Source organism: Hippopotamus amphibius, chromosome X (genome assembly GCF_030028045.1).
Source record: "Hippopotamus amphibius kiboko isolate mHipAmp2 chromosome X, mHipAmp2.hap2, whole genome shotgun sequence".
NCBI classification, from domain to species: Eukaryota; Metazoa; Chordata; class Mammalia; order Artiodactyla; family Hippopotamidae; genus Hippopotamus; species Hippopotamus amphibius.
In genome coordinates, this window is record NC_080203.1 from 73234026 (window position 1) to 73250735 (window position 16710).

Here is a 16710-nt window from a genome sequence, read left to right on the forward strand (position 1 = left end):
ATTTCTCTTTCTTCTCTGACTGCTGTAGCTAGGACTTCCAAAACTATGTTGAATAAAAGTGGCAAGTGTGGACATCCTTGTTTTATTCCTGATCTGAGAGGAAATGCTTTCAACTTTTCACCATTGAGTATAATGTTATCTGTAGGTTTGTCGTATATGGCCTTTATTATGTTGAGGTATGTTCCCTCTCTGCCCACTTTCTGGAGAGTTTTTTTTTTTTATCATTAATGGGTGTTAAATTTTGTCAAAAGCTTTTTCTGCATCTATTCAGATGATCATATGGTTTTTATTCTTCAATTTGTTGATATGGTGTATCACACTGATTTATTTGCAGATATTGAAAAATCCTTGCATCCCTGGGATATATCCCACTTGATCGTGGTGTATGATCCTTTTAATGTATTGTTGGATTCCGATTGCTAATATTTTGTTGAGGATTTTTGCATCTATGTTCAGCAGTGATATTGGCCTGTAATTTTTTGTGGTATCTTTATCTGGTTTTGGTATCAGGGTGATGGAGGTTCCTTAATAAACTAAAAATAGAGCTACAATATGATCCTGCAATCCCACTCCTGGGCATATATCCAGAGAAAAACATGGTCCAAAAGGATACCTGCACCCCCAATATTCATTGCAGCACTTTTTTTTTATTGGGGTATAGTTGTTTTACAACGTTGTGTTAGTTTCTACTGTACAGCAAAGTGAAGTAGAGTTCCCTGGGCTATACAGCAGGTTCTCATTAGTTATCTATTTTACACATATTAGTGTATATATGTCAATCCCAATCTCCCTGTTCATCCCGCCCCCCTCCCCACCTTGGTATCCATGTGTTTGTTCTCTACATCTGTGTCTCTATTTCTGTCTTGCAAACAGGTTCATCTGTACCATTTTTCTAGATTCCACATATATGCATTAATATACAATATTTGTTTTTCTCTTTCTGACTTACTTCACTCTGTATGACAGTCTCTAGGTTCATCCGCATCTCTATAAATGACCCAATTTTATTCCTTTATATGGATGAGTAATAGTCCACCATATATATGTACCACATCTTCCTTATCCATCCATCTGTCAATGGGCATTTAGGTTGCTTCCATGACCTGGCTATTGTAAATAGTGCTGTAGTGAACATTGGGGTGCATGTGTCTTTTTGAATTACGGTTTTCTTTGGATATATGCCCAGTAGTGGGATTGCTGTGTCATATGGTAATTCTGTAGCCAAGACATGGAAGCAACCTAAATGTCCATCAACAGAGGAATGGATAAAAAACATGTGGTACGTACATACAATGAAATATTACTCAGCCATTAAAAAGAATGAAATAATGCCATTTGCAGCAACATGGATGGACTTAGAGATTGTCATACTGAGTGAAGTAAGTCAGACAAAGAGAAATATATGATATGACATATGCAGAATCTTAAAAAAGTGATAGAAATGAACTTATCTGCAAAACTAGAGAACAAACTAATGGTTACCAGGGGGGACAGTGTGGGGGAGGGATAGTTAGGGAGTTTGGGATTGACAAAAAAAGTTGTATATCACTATATTGTATATCTGTAACATATAATATCATACATCAACTATACATCAATAAAAAATAAAATTATAAATAAAAAAACAAATATATGGAGAAGAAAAACAACAGAGGGGAAATATATCCCCAAAATGCTATAAGTGGTATGGGCAATAGTCTTAGAAATTATATTTCTTGTCTCCACTTGTCATATTTTGGGATTAAATGCTTATGTTATTGGGTTGACCAAAAGGTTCATTCAGTTTTTTCAATAAGATGACTCTAGTAGCACTTAGTTGTCTTTAATTTCATTTGAAACAATTTTGCTAGATTGTATTGTGACAGCTGTCATATCACTGTGCATTTAAAAAAATTATCAAAATTAGTGAATTTTTGTGCAGCCATTTTAATATTGAAGATGGAAGGAAAAAAAGCAACATTTTTGGCATATTATGCTTTATTATTTCAAGAAAGGTAAAAATGCAACTGAAACGCAATAAAAGATTTGTGCAGTGTGTGGAGAAGGTGCTGTGACTAATCAAATGTGTCAAAAGTGGTTTGCAAAGTTTTGTGCTGGAGATTTCTTGCTGGACAGTGCTCCACAGTTGGGTAGAACAGTTGAAGTTGATAGCAATCCGATCGAAACATTAGTTGAGAACAATCAACATTATACCATGCTGGAGATAGCCGACATACTCAAAATATCCAAATCAAACACTGAAAATCATTTGCACCAGCTTGGTTATGTTAATCACTTTGCTGTTGGGGTCCCACATAAGTTAAGTGGAAAAAAACCCTCTTGACCGTATTTCCGCATGTGATTCTCTACTGAAACATAAAGAAAACGTTCTATATTTTTTAAAACAAATTGTGATGGGCAATGAAAAGTGGATACTGTACAATACTGTGGAATGGAAGAGATTGTGGGGCAAGTGAAATGAACCACCACCACCACACCAAAGGCCGGTCTTCATCCAAAGAAGGTGATGTTGTGTATATGGTGGGATTGAAAGGGAGTCCTTTATCATGAGCTCCTTCTGGAAAACCAAATGATTAATTCAAACAAGTACTGCTCCCAATTAGACCGACTGAAAACAGCACTCGACAAAAATCATCTGGAATTAGTCAGCAGAAAATGCATAATCTTCAATCAGGATAATGCAAAACCACGTGTTTCTTTGATGACCAGGTAAAAACTATTACTGGTTGGCTAGGAAGTTCTGATTCATTTGCTATATTCATTAGATATTGCACCTTTGGATTTCCACTTAATTTGGTCTTTACAAAATTCTCTTAATGGAAAAAATTGCAGTTCCCTGGAAGACTGTAAAAGGCACCTGGAACAGTTCTTTGCTCAAAAAGACAAAAAGTTTTAGGCAGATGGAATTATGAAGTTGCCTGAAAAATGGCAGAAGGTAGTGAAACAAAAGGGTGAATACGTTGTGAAATAAAGTTCTTGGTGAAAATGAAAAATGTGTCTTATTTTTACTTAAAAACCAAAGGAACTTTTTGGCCAACCCAATACTTTCATGAAGGGAAAAATTAAAGTTTTTAATTTAAACAAGAACAAAAAGCAAGCACAAAGATCGATTTAGAGATTTTAGGTAATTCTTATAATTGCAACAGGAATGAAGGGAAAGCAATGAATGAGAGATGAGCTTGTATCCTCTTGAGTGATTTCATGAACCAGATTAAACTACCATCAACTAAACTAGCTCTGGAGCAAAGCTTATTTATAGCCTCCTTGCAGTCCCCTTTAGATCCATGCATCCATTTGTTCACTTATTTGAGGAAACTTTGCTGGAGTAGGGTGGTAATTAAAAAGATTTTCTTCTCTTCATTAATTGCCCTAATAGTTCCTCTGTACCAGTTGGTGTTTTACAGGCTTATTTATTTAAGAGCTGTGGTATATCCTACTTCCCTGGCTATAAATCACAAGACAAAACTGTGTCAGTGGGTAATGTTGGTTAATAACTATTACCAGCAATTATTTGTACCCCACTCACACATACAGAAACACACTATCACTATGCCAAATGGGAGTCTAAAATGAATCTTCTTTGGAATAAAGAACTAGAGCAAAATTCAAAGCCCTCTCACTTATAATCAGTATAGTTACATCCTCTGTAGAGAACTATCAATTCTGGGGGAGGATAATTGCCCCCAGAATCTGCACTCTTCGAAATGCCTCATTCTGGCTCTTTCCCCCAGCTCTTAATAACGTTTCTGCTATACAAGCCAAATAACAGGGCATTCAGACATTGTTATTATCTATCACCAATTCACAGCAGCTTATCTCCAGTGAATTCAATGATTCTGAATCTGCTAATTTTTCTTGAAAATTTAGAACCAAAGCAATAATATAGTGGGATATAAATTGGAATCATTATCATTAAATTATATTCATGAAGCTTGCTATATGTGCATTTTGCCATTGGACATTGTGGGAAGCAAGTCAAAGAGTTGCTTAAAAACAAAAAGAGTCAACACTGATGCAGACAAACAAACAGATATAGAAATTGAGAGCAATAGGGCAACTAAATGATGCTATTATAAGAGCCTATTCCAGTATGGCTTTAGCCAATAAGCTAAATGGTTTAAATCTTTCTAAGAACCCCCTTCCTATTTCTAAAAGGGTTATTACCTTCATAAAAAGTCTATGTCAGCTGCGAGATCTCACTGCCTTCATTTCCTCCCCCCCCACCCCCCACCAGCCCTGGTGATGGACACTCCTTCCCTATGAGGTCTATGAATGAGTCGCAGAACCCATTGCTAGCAAATGAAGAGCCCTGGGAAGACAATGAGGATGACAACCGAGGTAAGTAGGGTGAGAAGGAAGTCTTTTCTCCACTCAGTAGACTAATAAAGACTATGTTAACACAACGAATGCAGTGTAGTGAGAACATGGTATACAGAAAGATTATATAAGCATATCAACCTCATAAGTGCCCTTTGGATGGAGAAGGGCAAGTATGGCTAGATTTGTTTAGCAAATATAGGTTGCTTAGGTAGTATTAGATGACAGCTTGGAAGGTTCATTATCAGCTTTGTGATACTATAAATTATAACCAATCAGATAAATCAGGAAACATAATAAACAGTGTTGTACATGTTTGTAAACAATCCTGCCAGTTGTCACTTGTAGTGCTTTGCTTGGATTGATTCAACCAATGGGCAGCAGCTCACCTTTCTCTACCCTAGTTCATGCACATTGGATAAATTTTCTTTAAAATCTCATTCCCATTCTGCTTTAGAAAGGTCTAATACATGACAAAATAAATGATAATTAAGTAGGGACAAGGCTACACATCCATGTAGTATGCTTTTCTAAAAGGCAGCCCGCAAAGGAAAAAATAAGGAAGCAGAACTTTGCCCTCCTCCTTTCCCCCACCAGATTATTGAGTCATCTTGAGGCTTTTAATGAAGAACTAAAAGTTAAGTTCTCATGTCATGTGACCCCATTTCCACCTATTCTTTGTCTCCATGCTTACCTCTGTGCCTGCAACATTTATTTATGTTGTTAATACCAGGCTGGTCCCAATAAAGCAGTAGCTGACAGAAATTTTGAATGAGAACTTGTAGTAGTTATCAAAAACTGTAGCTGGGATGGATGCTGCTGAAAAAAGGACATGGAAAAGGGTTGAGGTAGGGAGCAGAGGTGGGAAACAAGCCTTTCTAAATGTTTCCCCAGTTAGATGATCTAGTCTCAGCTTCTCTACCTGGAAGTCCAGTGTTAGAGTAAGGCATTGTTACTAGGACTAAGGAAGACAAAACAGTCCAAAACCTATAGTTAGAAAAGGAAGGAGTTCTTACCCAGCCCAAAGAACTTATAACGCAAGCAACTCCTTTACCTCACCCTTCTGACTCTTTATTGAAAAACTGACAGTATGTTGACCTACCATCCTTCAAATATCAGACTTTTACTTACTGCGGTTACAAGTGATAAGAACCTTTATTTTGGTGTTAAAAAATCCAAACTCTAATAGAAATCAGAGACTTATAGGGTCTTAACATGATTTGAAATATCTCCCCAATGGAAAAAACTATTCATATCTGAGCCTTGTTTTGGCAAGTGGAAAACTTTATGTATAAATGCAGTACTGAATTATAAAGAGGTTATTTTCTTGAAGCAGTTTCCAATTCCAAACTTTTTCAAAAATATTCAATCATAAAAATGGGTGTACCATTTTATAGTTTATGAAGAACTTTCATATACTGTTTTTCATATTCTTTGTCTCACAACTGTCAGGTTAAGTAGGCATTATTATTAATACCATTTCCATTTTATAACTGAGGAAACTAAGATTTGGAGATGTTAAGTAACTTATCCAAGATCACATAACAAGAAAGAGGCAGAACTTTGACTTAAGGCATTCTGATTCCAAATACTGGATTCTTTCCAGTATAATGTTATGTCTATCCTTTGGACAAATGCACATGAGACATAGTGGTGTGATTACATGCCATCTTACTGTATACTGCATTCAACTGCTTCTTACATAAATTGTAAAATCACAGAGTATAAGCTGCCTATAGCTTTAGCAAGACCACTGTACATCGCAAATAAGCAAGGTTTCTTTAAATTCCATTTAAAGAGATTCCACCACCCTCCTTTATCACCCATTATAGTATCTAACAAATTTAACTATTAGAAAACTCTACGTTTTCTCTAACACAGGTTCTCATGCTGTACTATTTGTCTAACTGATTCTTTGTTATCCTCAGTTACCCCAATTTTCTGTGCAAAACTGGTCATATACAAGTAGTCCTTGCAGTCTTAACAACTTAGATTCCTGAGAAAGGTGTTAGAAGTTAAATTTTCGTGTATTGAACTTAATTTCTTTAAGGAATAATATGAGAGTTTCAGTCCTAACCCCGAATATAATATTTAGTTTACTATAAATGGTGTACTTGAACATTTTAGAATGCAAAGCATTCTAAAATGTATATAAATTGATAAAATAGGGAAAAACAGTAACCTGTTAAGAAAATATATAACATCATACTCAGGAAATATATAAAGTCTCTATCTTCTTTAAAATCCCTGTCTTAATTTATTTTTTATTACTTTGCATTTTATTTATTTATTTATTTATTTATTTATTTATTTATTTTAAATTATCTTAATAGAAGTATACTTGATTTACAATGTTCTATTAGTTTCAGGGGTACAGCAAAGTGATTCAGTTATACATACATATAAATCTATATTTTTCACGTTCTTTTCCCTTATAGGTTATTGCAAAATATTGAGTATATCTCCTTATTTTAATACAGCATCGTATGAGGTAAAGAAGCACCTTTATGAAGTCAAGAGATTTAAAGAGGCTTCTCTGATGAGATTAATGTACACATGCATAGAAAATGTGCAAATCAAAAGTGACAGATTGATGTATTATTCTGAGGAGGTTTTCTTTAGCTTTTATGACTTTTTATTAACTTTAACAATAGGAAAAATTCATGAATATACAAATGATTAAAAGTAATAAAACATATGTAGAATAAAATCCCTTTTGACTACTGCTGGCAATTCTGACCCTTTCATCACTAAGTACCATAATTTTTCCTCGTCTTTTTTTTTTAATTTAATTTTTTTTTATGTTGGAGTATAGTTGATTTACAATGTTGTGTTAGTTTCAGGTATACAGCAAAATGATTCAGTTATACATATACATATATATACATATATATATATATATATATATATATATAACATCTCCATTTATTTTCAGATTCCTTTCCTATATAGGTTATTACAGTATATTGAGTAGAGTTCCCTGTGCTATACAGTAGGACCTCATTGATTATCTGTTTTATATATAGTAGTGTGTATATGTTAATCCCAAACTCCTATTATCCCTCCCCCCAGCCTTTCCCTTATGGTAACCAGAGTTTTGTTTTCAAAGTCTGTGAGTCTGTTTCTGTTTTGTAAATAAGTTCATTTGTATCCTTTTTTCTAGATTCTGCATATAAGTGATATCGTATGATATTTGTCTTTCTCTGTATGACTTATTTCACTTAGTATAATCATCTCTAGGCCCATCCATGTTGCTGCAAATGGCATTATTTCATTCTTTTTTATGGCTGAGTAATATTCCATCGTATGTATGTGCCATAGGTTCTTTATCCATTCATCTGTCGATGGACATTTAGGTTGTTTCTGTGCCTTGGCTATTGTAAATAGTGCTGCTATGAACGTTGGGGTACATATATCTTTTTAAAGTATCATTCTCTCCAGATATATGCCCAGGAGTGGGGTTTCTGGATCGTATGGTAATTCTATTTTTAGTGTTTTAAGGAACCTCCATACTGTCCTTTATAGTGATTGTACCAATTTACATTCCCACCAACAGTGTAAGAGGGTTCCCTTTTCTCTACACCCTCTTCTGCATTTATTGTTTGTAGATTTTTTAATTTTATTTATTTTATTTTTTATTTATTGGCTACATTGGGTCTTCATTGCTGCATGCAGGCTTTCTCTAGTTGCAGCAAGTGGGGGCTACTCTTCATTGCAGTGTGCAGGCTTCTTATTGCAGCGGCTTCTCATTGTGAAGCATGGACTCTAGGCACACGGGCTTCCGTAGTTGCAGCATGTGGGCTCAGTAGTTGTGACTCACAGGCTCTAGAGCACAGGCTCAGGAGTGGTGGCACACAGGCTTAGTTGCTCCGCAGTATGTGGGATTCCTAGACCAGGGCTCGAATCCATGTCCCCTGCATTGGCAGGCAGATTCTTAACCACTGCGCCACCAGGGAATCCCTTGTTTGTAGATTTTTTGATGATGACCATTCTGACTGGTGTGAGGTGATACCTCATTGTAGTTTTGATTTGCATTTCTCTAATAATTACCAATGTTGAGCATTTTTTTCATGTGCTTTTTGGCCATCTATATGTCTTCTTTGAAGAAACGTCTATTTAGATCTTCTGCCAATTATTTAATTGGGTTGGTTTTTTTTTGATATTGAGCTGCATGTGCATGTGTATATTTTGGGGACTAATCCATTGTCAGCTGCTTCATTTGCCAATATTTTCTCCCATTCTGTGGGTTGCCTTTTTGTTTTGTTTATGGTTTCCTTTGCTATGCAAAAGCTTTTAAGTTTAATTGGTTCCCATATGTTTATTTTTGTTTTTATTTTAATACTCCAGGAAGTGGATACAAAAAGATATTACTTAGGTTTATGTCAAAGAGTGTTCTGCCTATGTTTTTCTCTAAGGGTTTTATAGTATCCAGGCTTACATTTAGGTCTTTAATGCATTTTGAGTTTATTGTTATATATGGTGTTAGAGAATGTTTTGACTTCATTCTTTTACATGTAGCTGTCTGATTTTCCCAGCACCACTTATTGAAAAGACTTTTTCTCCATTGTATATTCTTGCCTCCTTTGTCATGAATTAATTGACCATAGGTGCTTGGGTTTATTTCTGGTCTTTCTATCCTGTTGTATTGATCTATATTTCTATTTTTGTGCCAGCACCATACTGTTTGATGACTGTAGTTTTGTAGTATAGTCTGAAGTCAAGAAGCCTGATTCCTCTAGCTCTGTTTTTCATTCTCAAGATTGCTTTGGCTATTCAGCATTTTGTGTTTCCATACAAATTGTAAAATTATTTGTTCTAGTTCTGTGAAAAATGCCATTGGTGATTTGATAGGAATTGCATTGAATCTGTAGATTGCCTTGGGTTGTAGAGTCATTTTGACAATATTGATTCTTCCAATCCAAGAACATGGCATATCTTTCCATCCGTTTGTGTCTTCTTTCATTTCTTTCATCAGCATCTTACAGTTTTCAGGATACAGGTCTTTTGCCTCCTTAGGGAGGTTTATTCCTAGGTATTTTATTCTTTTTTGATGCAAAGGTAAATGGGATTATTTCCCTAATTTCTCTTTCTGATCTTTTGTTGTTAGTGTATAGAAATGCAACAGATTTCTGTGTGTTAATTTTGTATCCTGCAACTATACCAAATTCATTGATGAGCTCTAGTAGTTTTCTGGTGACGCATTTAGGATTTTCTATTTATACTATCATGTCATCTGCAAACAGTGACAGTTTTACTTCTTTTCCAATTTGGATTCCTTTTATTTCTGTTTCTTCTCTGATTGCCATAGCTAGGACTTCTAAAACCATGTTAAACACAGGTGGCAAGACGAGATATCCTTGTCTTGTTTCTGATTTTGGAGGAAATGCTTTCAGCTTTTCACCACTGAGTATCATGTTAGCTGTGTTTTTGTCATATATGGCCTTTAGTATGTTGAGGTAGGTTCCCTCTATGCCCACTTTCTGGAGAGTTTTTATCGTAAATTGGTGTTAAACTTTGTCAAAAGCTTTTTTTGCATCTATTGAGATGGTCATATGGTTTTTATTTTTCAATTTGTTGATGTGGTGTGTCACACTGATTGATTGGCAGATATTGAAAAATCCTTGCATCCCTGGGATATATCTCACTTGATCACAGTGTATGATCCTTTTAATGTGTTGTTGAATTTGGTTTGCTAGTATTTTGTTGAGGATTTTTGCATCTTTGTTCATCAGTGATATTGGTTTGTAATTTTCTTTTTTTGTGGTATCTGTCTGGTTTTGGTATCAGAGTGATTAGCCTCATAGAATGCATTTTGGAGTGTTCCTTCGTCTTCAATTTTTTGAATACTTTGAGAAGGATAGGTGTTAACCCTTCTCTAAATGTTTGATAGAATTTGCCTGTGACGCCATCTGGTCCTGGACTTCTGTTTGTTGGAATTTTTTAAATCACAGTTTCAATTCAGTTTGTGATTGGTTTGTTCATATTTTTTTATTTTTTCCTGGTTCAGTCTTGGAGGGTTGTTTTTCTAAGAATTTGTCCATTTCTTCTGGGTTGTCGATTTTGTTGGCATATAGTTGCTTGTAATAGTCTGTTATGATCCTTTGTATTTCTGCAGTGTCAATTATAAGTTCTTTTTCATTCTAATTTTAATGATTTGAGCCCTCTTCCTTTTTTTTCTTGATGAGTCTGGCTAAGGGTTTATCAATTTTGTTTATCTTTTCAAAGAACCAATTTTTAGTTTCATTGATCTTTTCTACTGTTTTCTTCATCTGTATTTCATTTATTTCTGCTCTGATTTTTATGATTCTTTTCCTTCTACTAACTTTGGGTTTTCTTTGTTCTTCTTTCTCTAGTTGCTTTAGATGTAGGATTAGGTTGTCTATTTGAGATTTTTCTTATTTCCTGAGGTAAGATTTTATTGCTATAAACTTGCCTCTTCTGCTTTTGCTGCATTCTGAAGGTTTTGGGGGGTTTTTTGTTTGTTTTGTGTTTTTGGATTTATTTGTTTGTTGGCTTTTTGGCTGTGCCATGCAGAATGCAGGATCTTAATTCACAGACCAGGGATGGAATCCATGCCGCCTGCAGTGGAAGCATGGAGTCTTAACCACTTGACTGCCAGGGAAGTCTCTGCTTCCTATAGGTTTTGCATCATCATGTTTTCATTTTCATATGTCTCTAGATATTTTTTGATTTACTCTTTGATTTCCTCAGTGATCCATTGGTTGTGTAGCCTCCACATGTTTGTGTTTTTTATGGTTTTTTTCTTGTAGTTGATTGCTAATCTCACAGAGTTGTGGTCAGAAAAGATGCTTCATATGATTTCAGTTTCTTAAATTTATCATGCTTTGTGGCCCAGCATGTGATCTATCCTGGAGAATGTTCCATGTGCACTTGAGAAGAATGTGTATTCTGCTGCTTTTGGATGGAATGTTCTTTAAAAGTCCATCTGGTCTAATATGTCATTTAATGGCTATGTTTCCTTATTGATTTCCTATCTGGGTGATCTGTCCATTGATGTAAGTGGGGTGCTAAAGTCCCCTACTATTACTATGTTACTGTTGATTTCTCCTTTTGATGGCTGCTAGCCTTATATATTGGGGTGCTCCTATGTCAGGTGCATAAATATTTACAATTGTTATATCTTCTTGGATCAATACCTTGATCATTATGTAGTATCCCTCCTTGTCTCTTGTAACCATCTTTATTTTAAAATCTATTTTGTCTGATATGAGTATTGTTACTCCAGCTTTCTTTTGAGTTCCGTTTGCATGAAATACCTTTTCCATCCCCTCTCTTTCAGTCTGTATGTGTCCCTGGATCTGAAATGGGTCTTTTGTAGACAGCATATATACAGGTCTTGCTTTTGTATCCATTCAGCCAGTCTGTGTCTTTCGGTTGAAGCATTTAATCCAATTACATTTAATTATCAATATGTATATTCTTATTGCCATTTTGTTAATTGTTTTGGATTTGTTTTTGTCTTTTTCTTCCCTTTTATTTTCTTCTCTTGTGATTTGTTGACAATCCATTAACTATTTCATCCTATCCATGAGTATTCTATCAACCTGCTTTGAGAATCCAGTAGGGAGCTCCAGGTCAGGATCAAGTCCTAGGGTACACAATAATTATGCACGGCCTATTCCAGTTACTCTATATCAATGTATTAATTAGATGAGAATGACATTTTAAAAGAATACAGCAGAAAATAACCAAGCTTTCCTTAACTCACCAAAATTGCTTTCTAGCTTTAGCCAATGAGATTGAAAAGTCAACTCTTTAATTTTGATAATTTTACTATTCCAGGTGGGATATTTTTATCAAGTTAAAAAAATCTTCATATTAAAAACAAAATTTGCTTGCATTTGCTAATACAACTTTCTGGTGTTAATGATAACCAGGGCTTGGAAGAATTAAACTCCTTGTCAAATACTGGACACTTAACCAGGAAAATATTGACCTCAAATTCTAGCATATTATATGCTTTATATATAGTGTAATTTCCTGCTCGTTTGGGTAAATTTTTTTTGTATGAGATCATTAGTAACTGCTCAAGGTAGAAGTTTCTGATTTATTTTCAATCTGGTAGTTTCTGCTGCTGTGATAAATAACCTGTTAGGAAAAAGAACAGAAGAAATAAGCTAGTATTATTTGAGAGCACATTAAGCATATGACATTGAACCCATAAGGGACATTATGCATTTTTGTTTCTGAACTCAAGCTTCTTGCATTTATTTGGGGAGATAAGACATACATGAAAAGTTGTCTAACAAAACACAATACAGGATATCTTCTTGACTAAATAAATAGAACCATAAAATTTGTCCTATAAGAATTCTAAGGAAAGAGTGATTCCTGTGGGCTGGGCTAGTCAGGAAAGCCTTTATAGAGGAGATAGAATTTGGACCTTCAAGATGAGATAGGATTTGGATTTGTGGCAAGAAATGAAACAGAAGGTAAAAGAAAATCACAGATTATAATGCATGAGACCCCAAGCTAAGTGAGGAGGATATGAAGAAGAAAATTGCCTAGCTCCAGCAAAGAGTTTGAATGTTAGGGGATTGGATGGGAACTACTTGAAGTCATAGACCTCATCACCTTCATTTCAGTATTATCTGCAACCCTTGCAAAATAGGGTTGCGTATAGATGATTGTTAGATTAATGCCACAGGTGAATTAGCGTTAGATTGAATAGGACCTTAGATGCAAAACTAAGAACTGTTCTATGGATAATGGGGAACTACTGATGGTTTTTAAGCTGGGGCATGATATGAAGATAATGTTGTTTTAGGAAGATGATGAAGTGATACTCTACGAAAGCACACTTCCATTCTATGCCAGAGATTGCTCTAATTGCTGAATGTTCTGAAAGGATTGGTAAGAGCCCTTCTCTTCATCAGAACTCAGACTCTCTAAGTATATCCTATGTATAAGAGCTCTGGTTCTGAGATGAGACCTTACACATCAAGAGCTTTATTGTTTAGAATCATCTCTGTGTGATATTCTGTGCAATCACTTCCCAATCAGAGACAGCTGTTGAATGTTGCTTGAAGAGAAAATTACCTTATCACTTAGTTCTTTGGGCCTAACCAGACCTCTATGATTATGCCTGAAGAACTTTAAGGTACTACCACAGGACTTAAGTAAGTTTATAAGTTAAATTCATGCTTCCTGCCTTAAAGAATATACCCCTTCAGGGGCACCAAACTGCCCTTACTTATTCCCATGTATAGTGGCAATAGGTAGGGATAAATTGGAAGAGTCCTTAGTCTCAGTCCATTCTCTTTTTTTAGGTAAGAAGTAGATTTATTGAGAGAGATACACACTCAATAGACAGAGTGTAGGGAAGGCAAGAGGCCCCAAAATATGGGAAGGTTAGTTTTTATGGGCTGGGTAATTTCATAGGCTAATGAATGGGAGGATTATTCCAACAATTTCAGGGAATGGGCAGAGATTTCCAGGAATTGGGCCACTGCCCAGTTTTTGGCCTTTTAAGGCCAGCCTTGGAACTGTCATGGTGCCTGAGGGTGTGTCATTTAGCGTGCTAATATATTACAGTGAGTGTATAATGAGGCTCAAGATCTACTGGAAGTTGAATCTTCTGCAATCTTGGACCTAGTTGGTTCTAACCAGTTTTTTTCATGTACTCAATGGCTATGTCATTCTTTTAAAGGTTGTACCCTGCCCCCTTCTCTCCTGTTTCATTCTCCCCTCAGAGATTTTACTCCCATATTCTTATGGGAAGCTGAGGGGCAATGGTCTGTCTTCTGCAAATGCTTCAAGGCTGAGTATGTGTGTCAGTCCTGCCTGTCAGGGAGTAAAAATCTCTGAATGCTTGATCTAGGGGCCCCAGGGGCAGGATGGCTCCTTGTTGTAAGTTGATATGGGCTGGAATCCTTGCACAGCTGTCATCGTGATGTGGAACTGTTGTAGCTGCTTCCATAGCCTTCCTATGAATCTTCTTGAAGATGAAGCACTTTTGCAACAGTATCAAAGTACAAAAATAACTATCTATAAATGACAAAAGACTTAATGGCATGGTTAAACATCTGATCCAACGTAATTGATAAAGAAGTTTGATTACAATAATCAGAATTATGACTGATTACATTTAACATACCAAATAATCCTAGTTAAATATTTCTCTCTAAGATGCCTCAGAGCCCTCTAAAGCATCCCAAAGTTAGCTGGAAGTCAAAAGAACTTTAATTAAAATTTGATATTTGGGGAGTTTGTCAAAAAGTTTCAAAATACTTGGTCAAATAAGATCATAGGTCACTGTGAGACAATACTTATTTTTTAACCAAAGTTATAAGAGATCTCAAAAGCAAATACAGACCACTTAAAGGCAAAAAACCTCACACAATCTGTTATTAAAAGTAGCATTACAAGAAAACTTTGTTCTCTTAACAGAGAGAGAAACCAAATCCAAGTCTTGCCTCAGCTTACTCCCAACAAAATCCATTTACCCAACTAAATTCAATCCAATCTTAGAAAATCCTGATCATGCACAACTCTTTTCTGTGTTCCTTTCCCATTCCTCACACCATCTTTTACTGAAAACACACATTTTACTTTCCTTAAAAGTTTTTTTTTCATGTCAAGTCACTTACTTTCCTTGCTGACAAATTTGCAAGAGATATAATAAGGTGTTATTTGACTTCTAGTAAACCTAGGTACAACAGAAGTACTATACTTAACATTGATGCCTCTAAAGACATGTCTATATTAATCAAACCAACAAGCTTAAGCCACTTTTAATACCAGATATCAGATTAGTACTGAATATTTCTCGGGTGATACGAACCTGAAATTCATTCTAGCTGGATTCTTTTACATTTCTGAGTATTATACAAGTGCTTAATTTCCTTTAAGTCAATTAGAGCTCTTTTACAAATTAATTTTGGCAATACCATACATCTACAACACACATATAGATACATATGAACACACAAACAAACACAGAGACCCCATAGTTCTCATTCCAAAATTTCAGCCCTGAATCAGGTACAACAATGTAAACCCCATCAGTTATAAGAGGTTGGATTCAATTGGGCTTCTGGCAGATGGAACAAATCAAGGTCACCTGTCTAGATGGCTTGATCCTTTTTACTAATGTTTATGGAGAAGACACTTAAGATTTCTATTTGTTCTTGATGTCAAGTTCTAAATTATCTAGCCCTTTTCCCAAAATTTGTATTATAAAAAGTTGTCAGAAATAAGGATTTCCCTGAGAAGACAAGGTGGAACATTTGCAACTCAAAGGCATGAGAAAGGCAAATTCCTTCTAGGATGACTTTTCCCTTTTGGCCAGACATTTTTTTTTTCTTTCCCTCAAAGAATTGGATAGCTACCTCAATGATATCAAAGAGCTGGCACGCCCATTCATCTATATTGTTTTATTTTCCCTCATTTGCCTTAGGGAAGAAGGCTTCCCTCCCCCCCAAAAAAATCCTATCAGCTATGGTCAGTTTAGTCAGACTAATGGTCTCACATTTGGTTCAGGTCTTAACTTAATAATCACCAGCTAGATATCTTTGACCAAGTCTGAAACCTCGATATTTCACACTCCAATTTCTACTAAGGCTTCTATTTCAGCTCCAGATTTAATCTGTTCCTTTCCACTTTCTACTAGAATCATTTGGTGATGAGGGTGGTTTCCTTGCCCCTCAAGAAACAGAGTGGCCCCTGACTTAGTTTATAAGTCTCTTCCCATTAAAGGGATGGGACAATCAGGCAAAAACAGAAAGGAATGTAGAAACAGCTGGCCATTGATGTTGCACAAAAGGGGTTCCTGTAAAGCGTGCCCCTTCCTCTTCCCTGACACCCCATTACACACTCCTTATGTTTGCTAAGGCTTCCAGTCCTTTGGGTTAAGGTTGAAAAGGTTGCACCAGTATCTATAAGAAATTATGTTGAGAGACCCGCCACATCAATGACCACCTGAGGCTCAACACTAGTTACATAGATAGTTATCTCTAGGTATTATGCTGAAATCTCAGCCTCTGTACACTGGTGCCAAATCAAATCTTGGAGACAGAGTTTTGAGTGAAATAGAAAAGAATAGCTTTATTGCTTTGCTAGGCAAAGGAGGACACACTGGGCTTCTGCCCTTGAAAACTATGTGTCCCAACCTGGGAAGATTTGATGAAGAGTTTCATAGCAGTGGTTCAAGGGTGGGGTTGCTGATAAGATTAGGGTGTGTACAGAGCCTGCACTCCTTTAGTCTCATCTCATGTAATCTTCTTGATGAGCTTCTCTGGTGCCTTTAGTCTGGCCTTAGGTGGTCTTCTCTGGTATGGAGAATGCTGACATCTTCTATTTGTTGGGTTTTAAGTCTATAAAAAGGCTTAAAGATATTGTTATGTGTGTTCCTTGAGGTGGAACCAGGACACT

At 35.9% G+C, this 16710-nt stretch overlaps 1 protein-coding gene across 2 annotated transcripts in view; it reads left to right on the top strand.

The window, feature by feature from the left end:
• ZDHHC15 (zinc finger DHHC-type palmitoyltransferase 15) overlaps positions 1 to 16710 on the top strand; it is a 169652-nt gene that overhangs the window by 120293 nt on the left and 32649 nt on the right. For both annotated transcript variants that reach the window (XM_057717992.1, XM_057717993.1), the window contains one exon: positions 4235 to 4338. In XM_057717992.1, coding sequence (XP_057573975.1) covers positions 4235 to 4338 — 104 coding nt within the window. The remainder of the gene's footprint in view (positions 1 to 4234; positions 4339 to 16710) is intronic.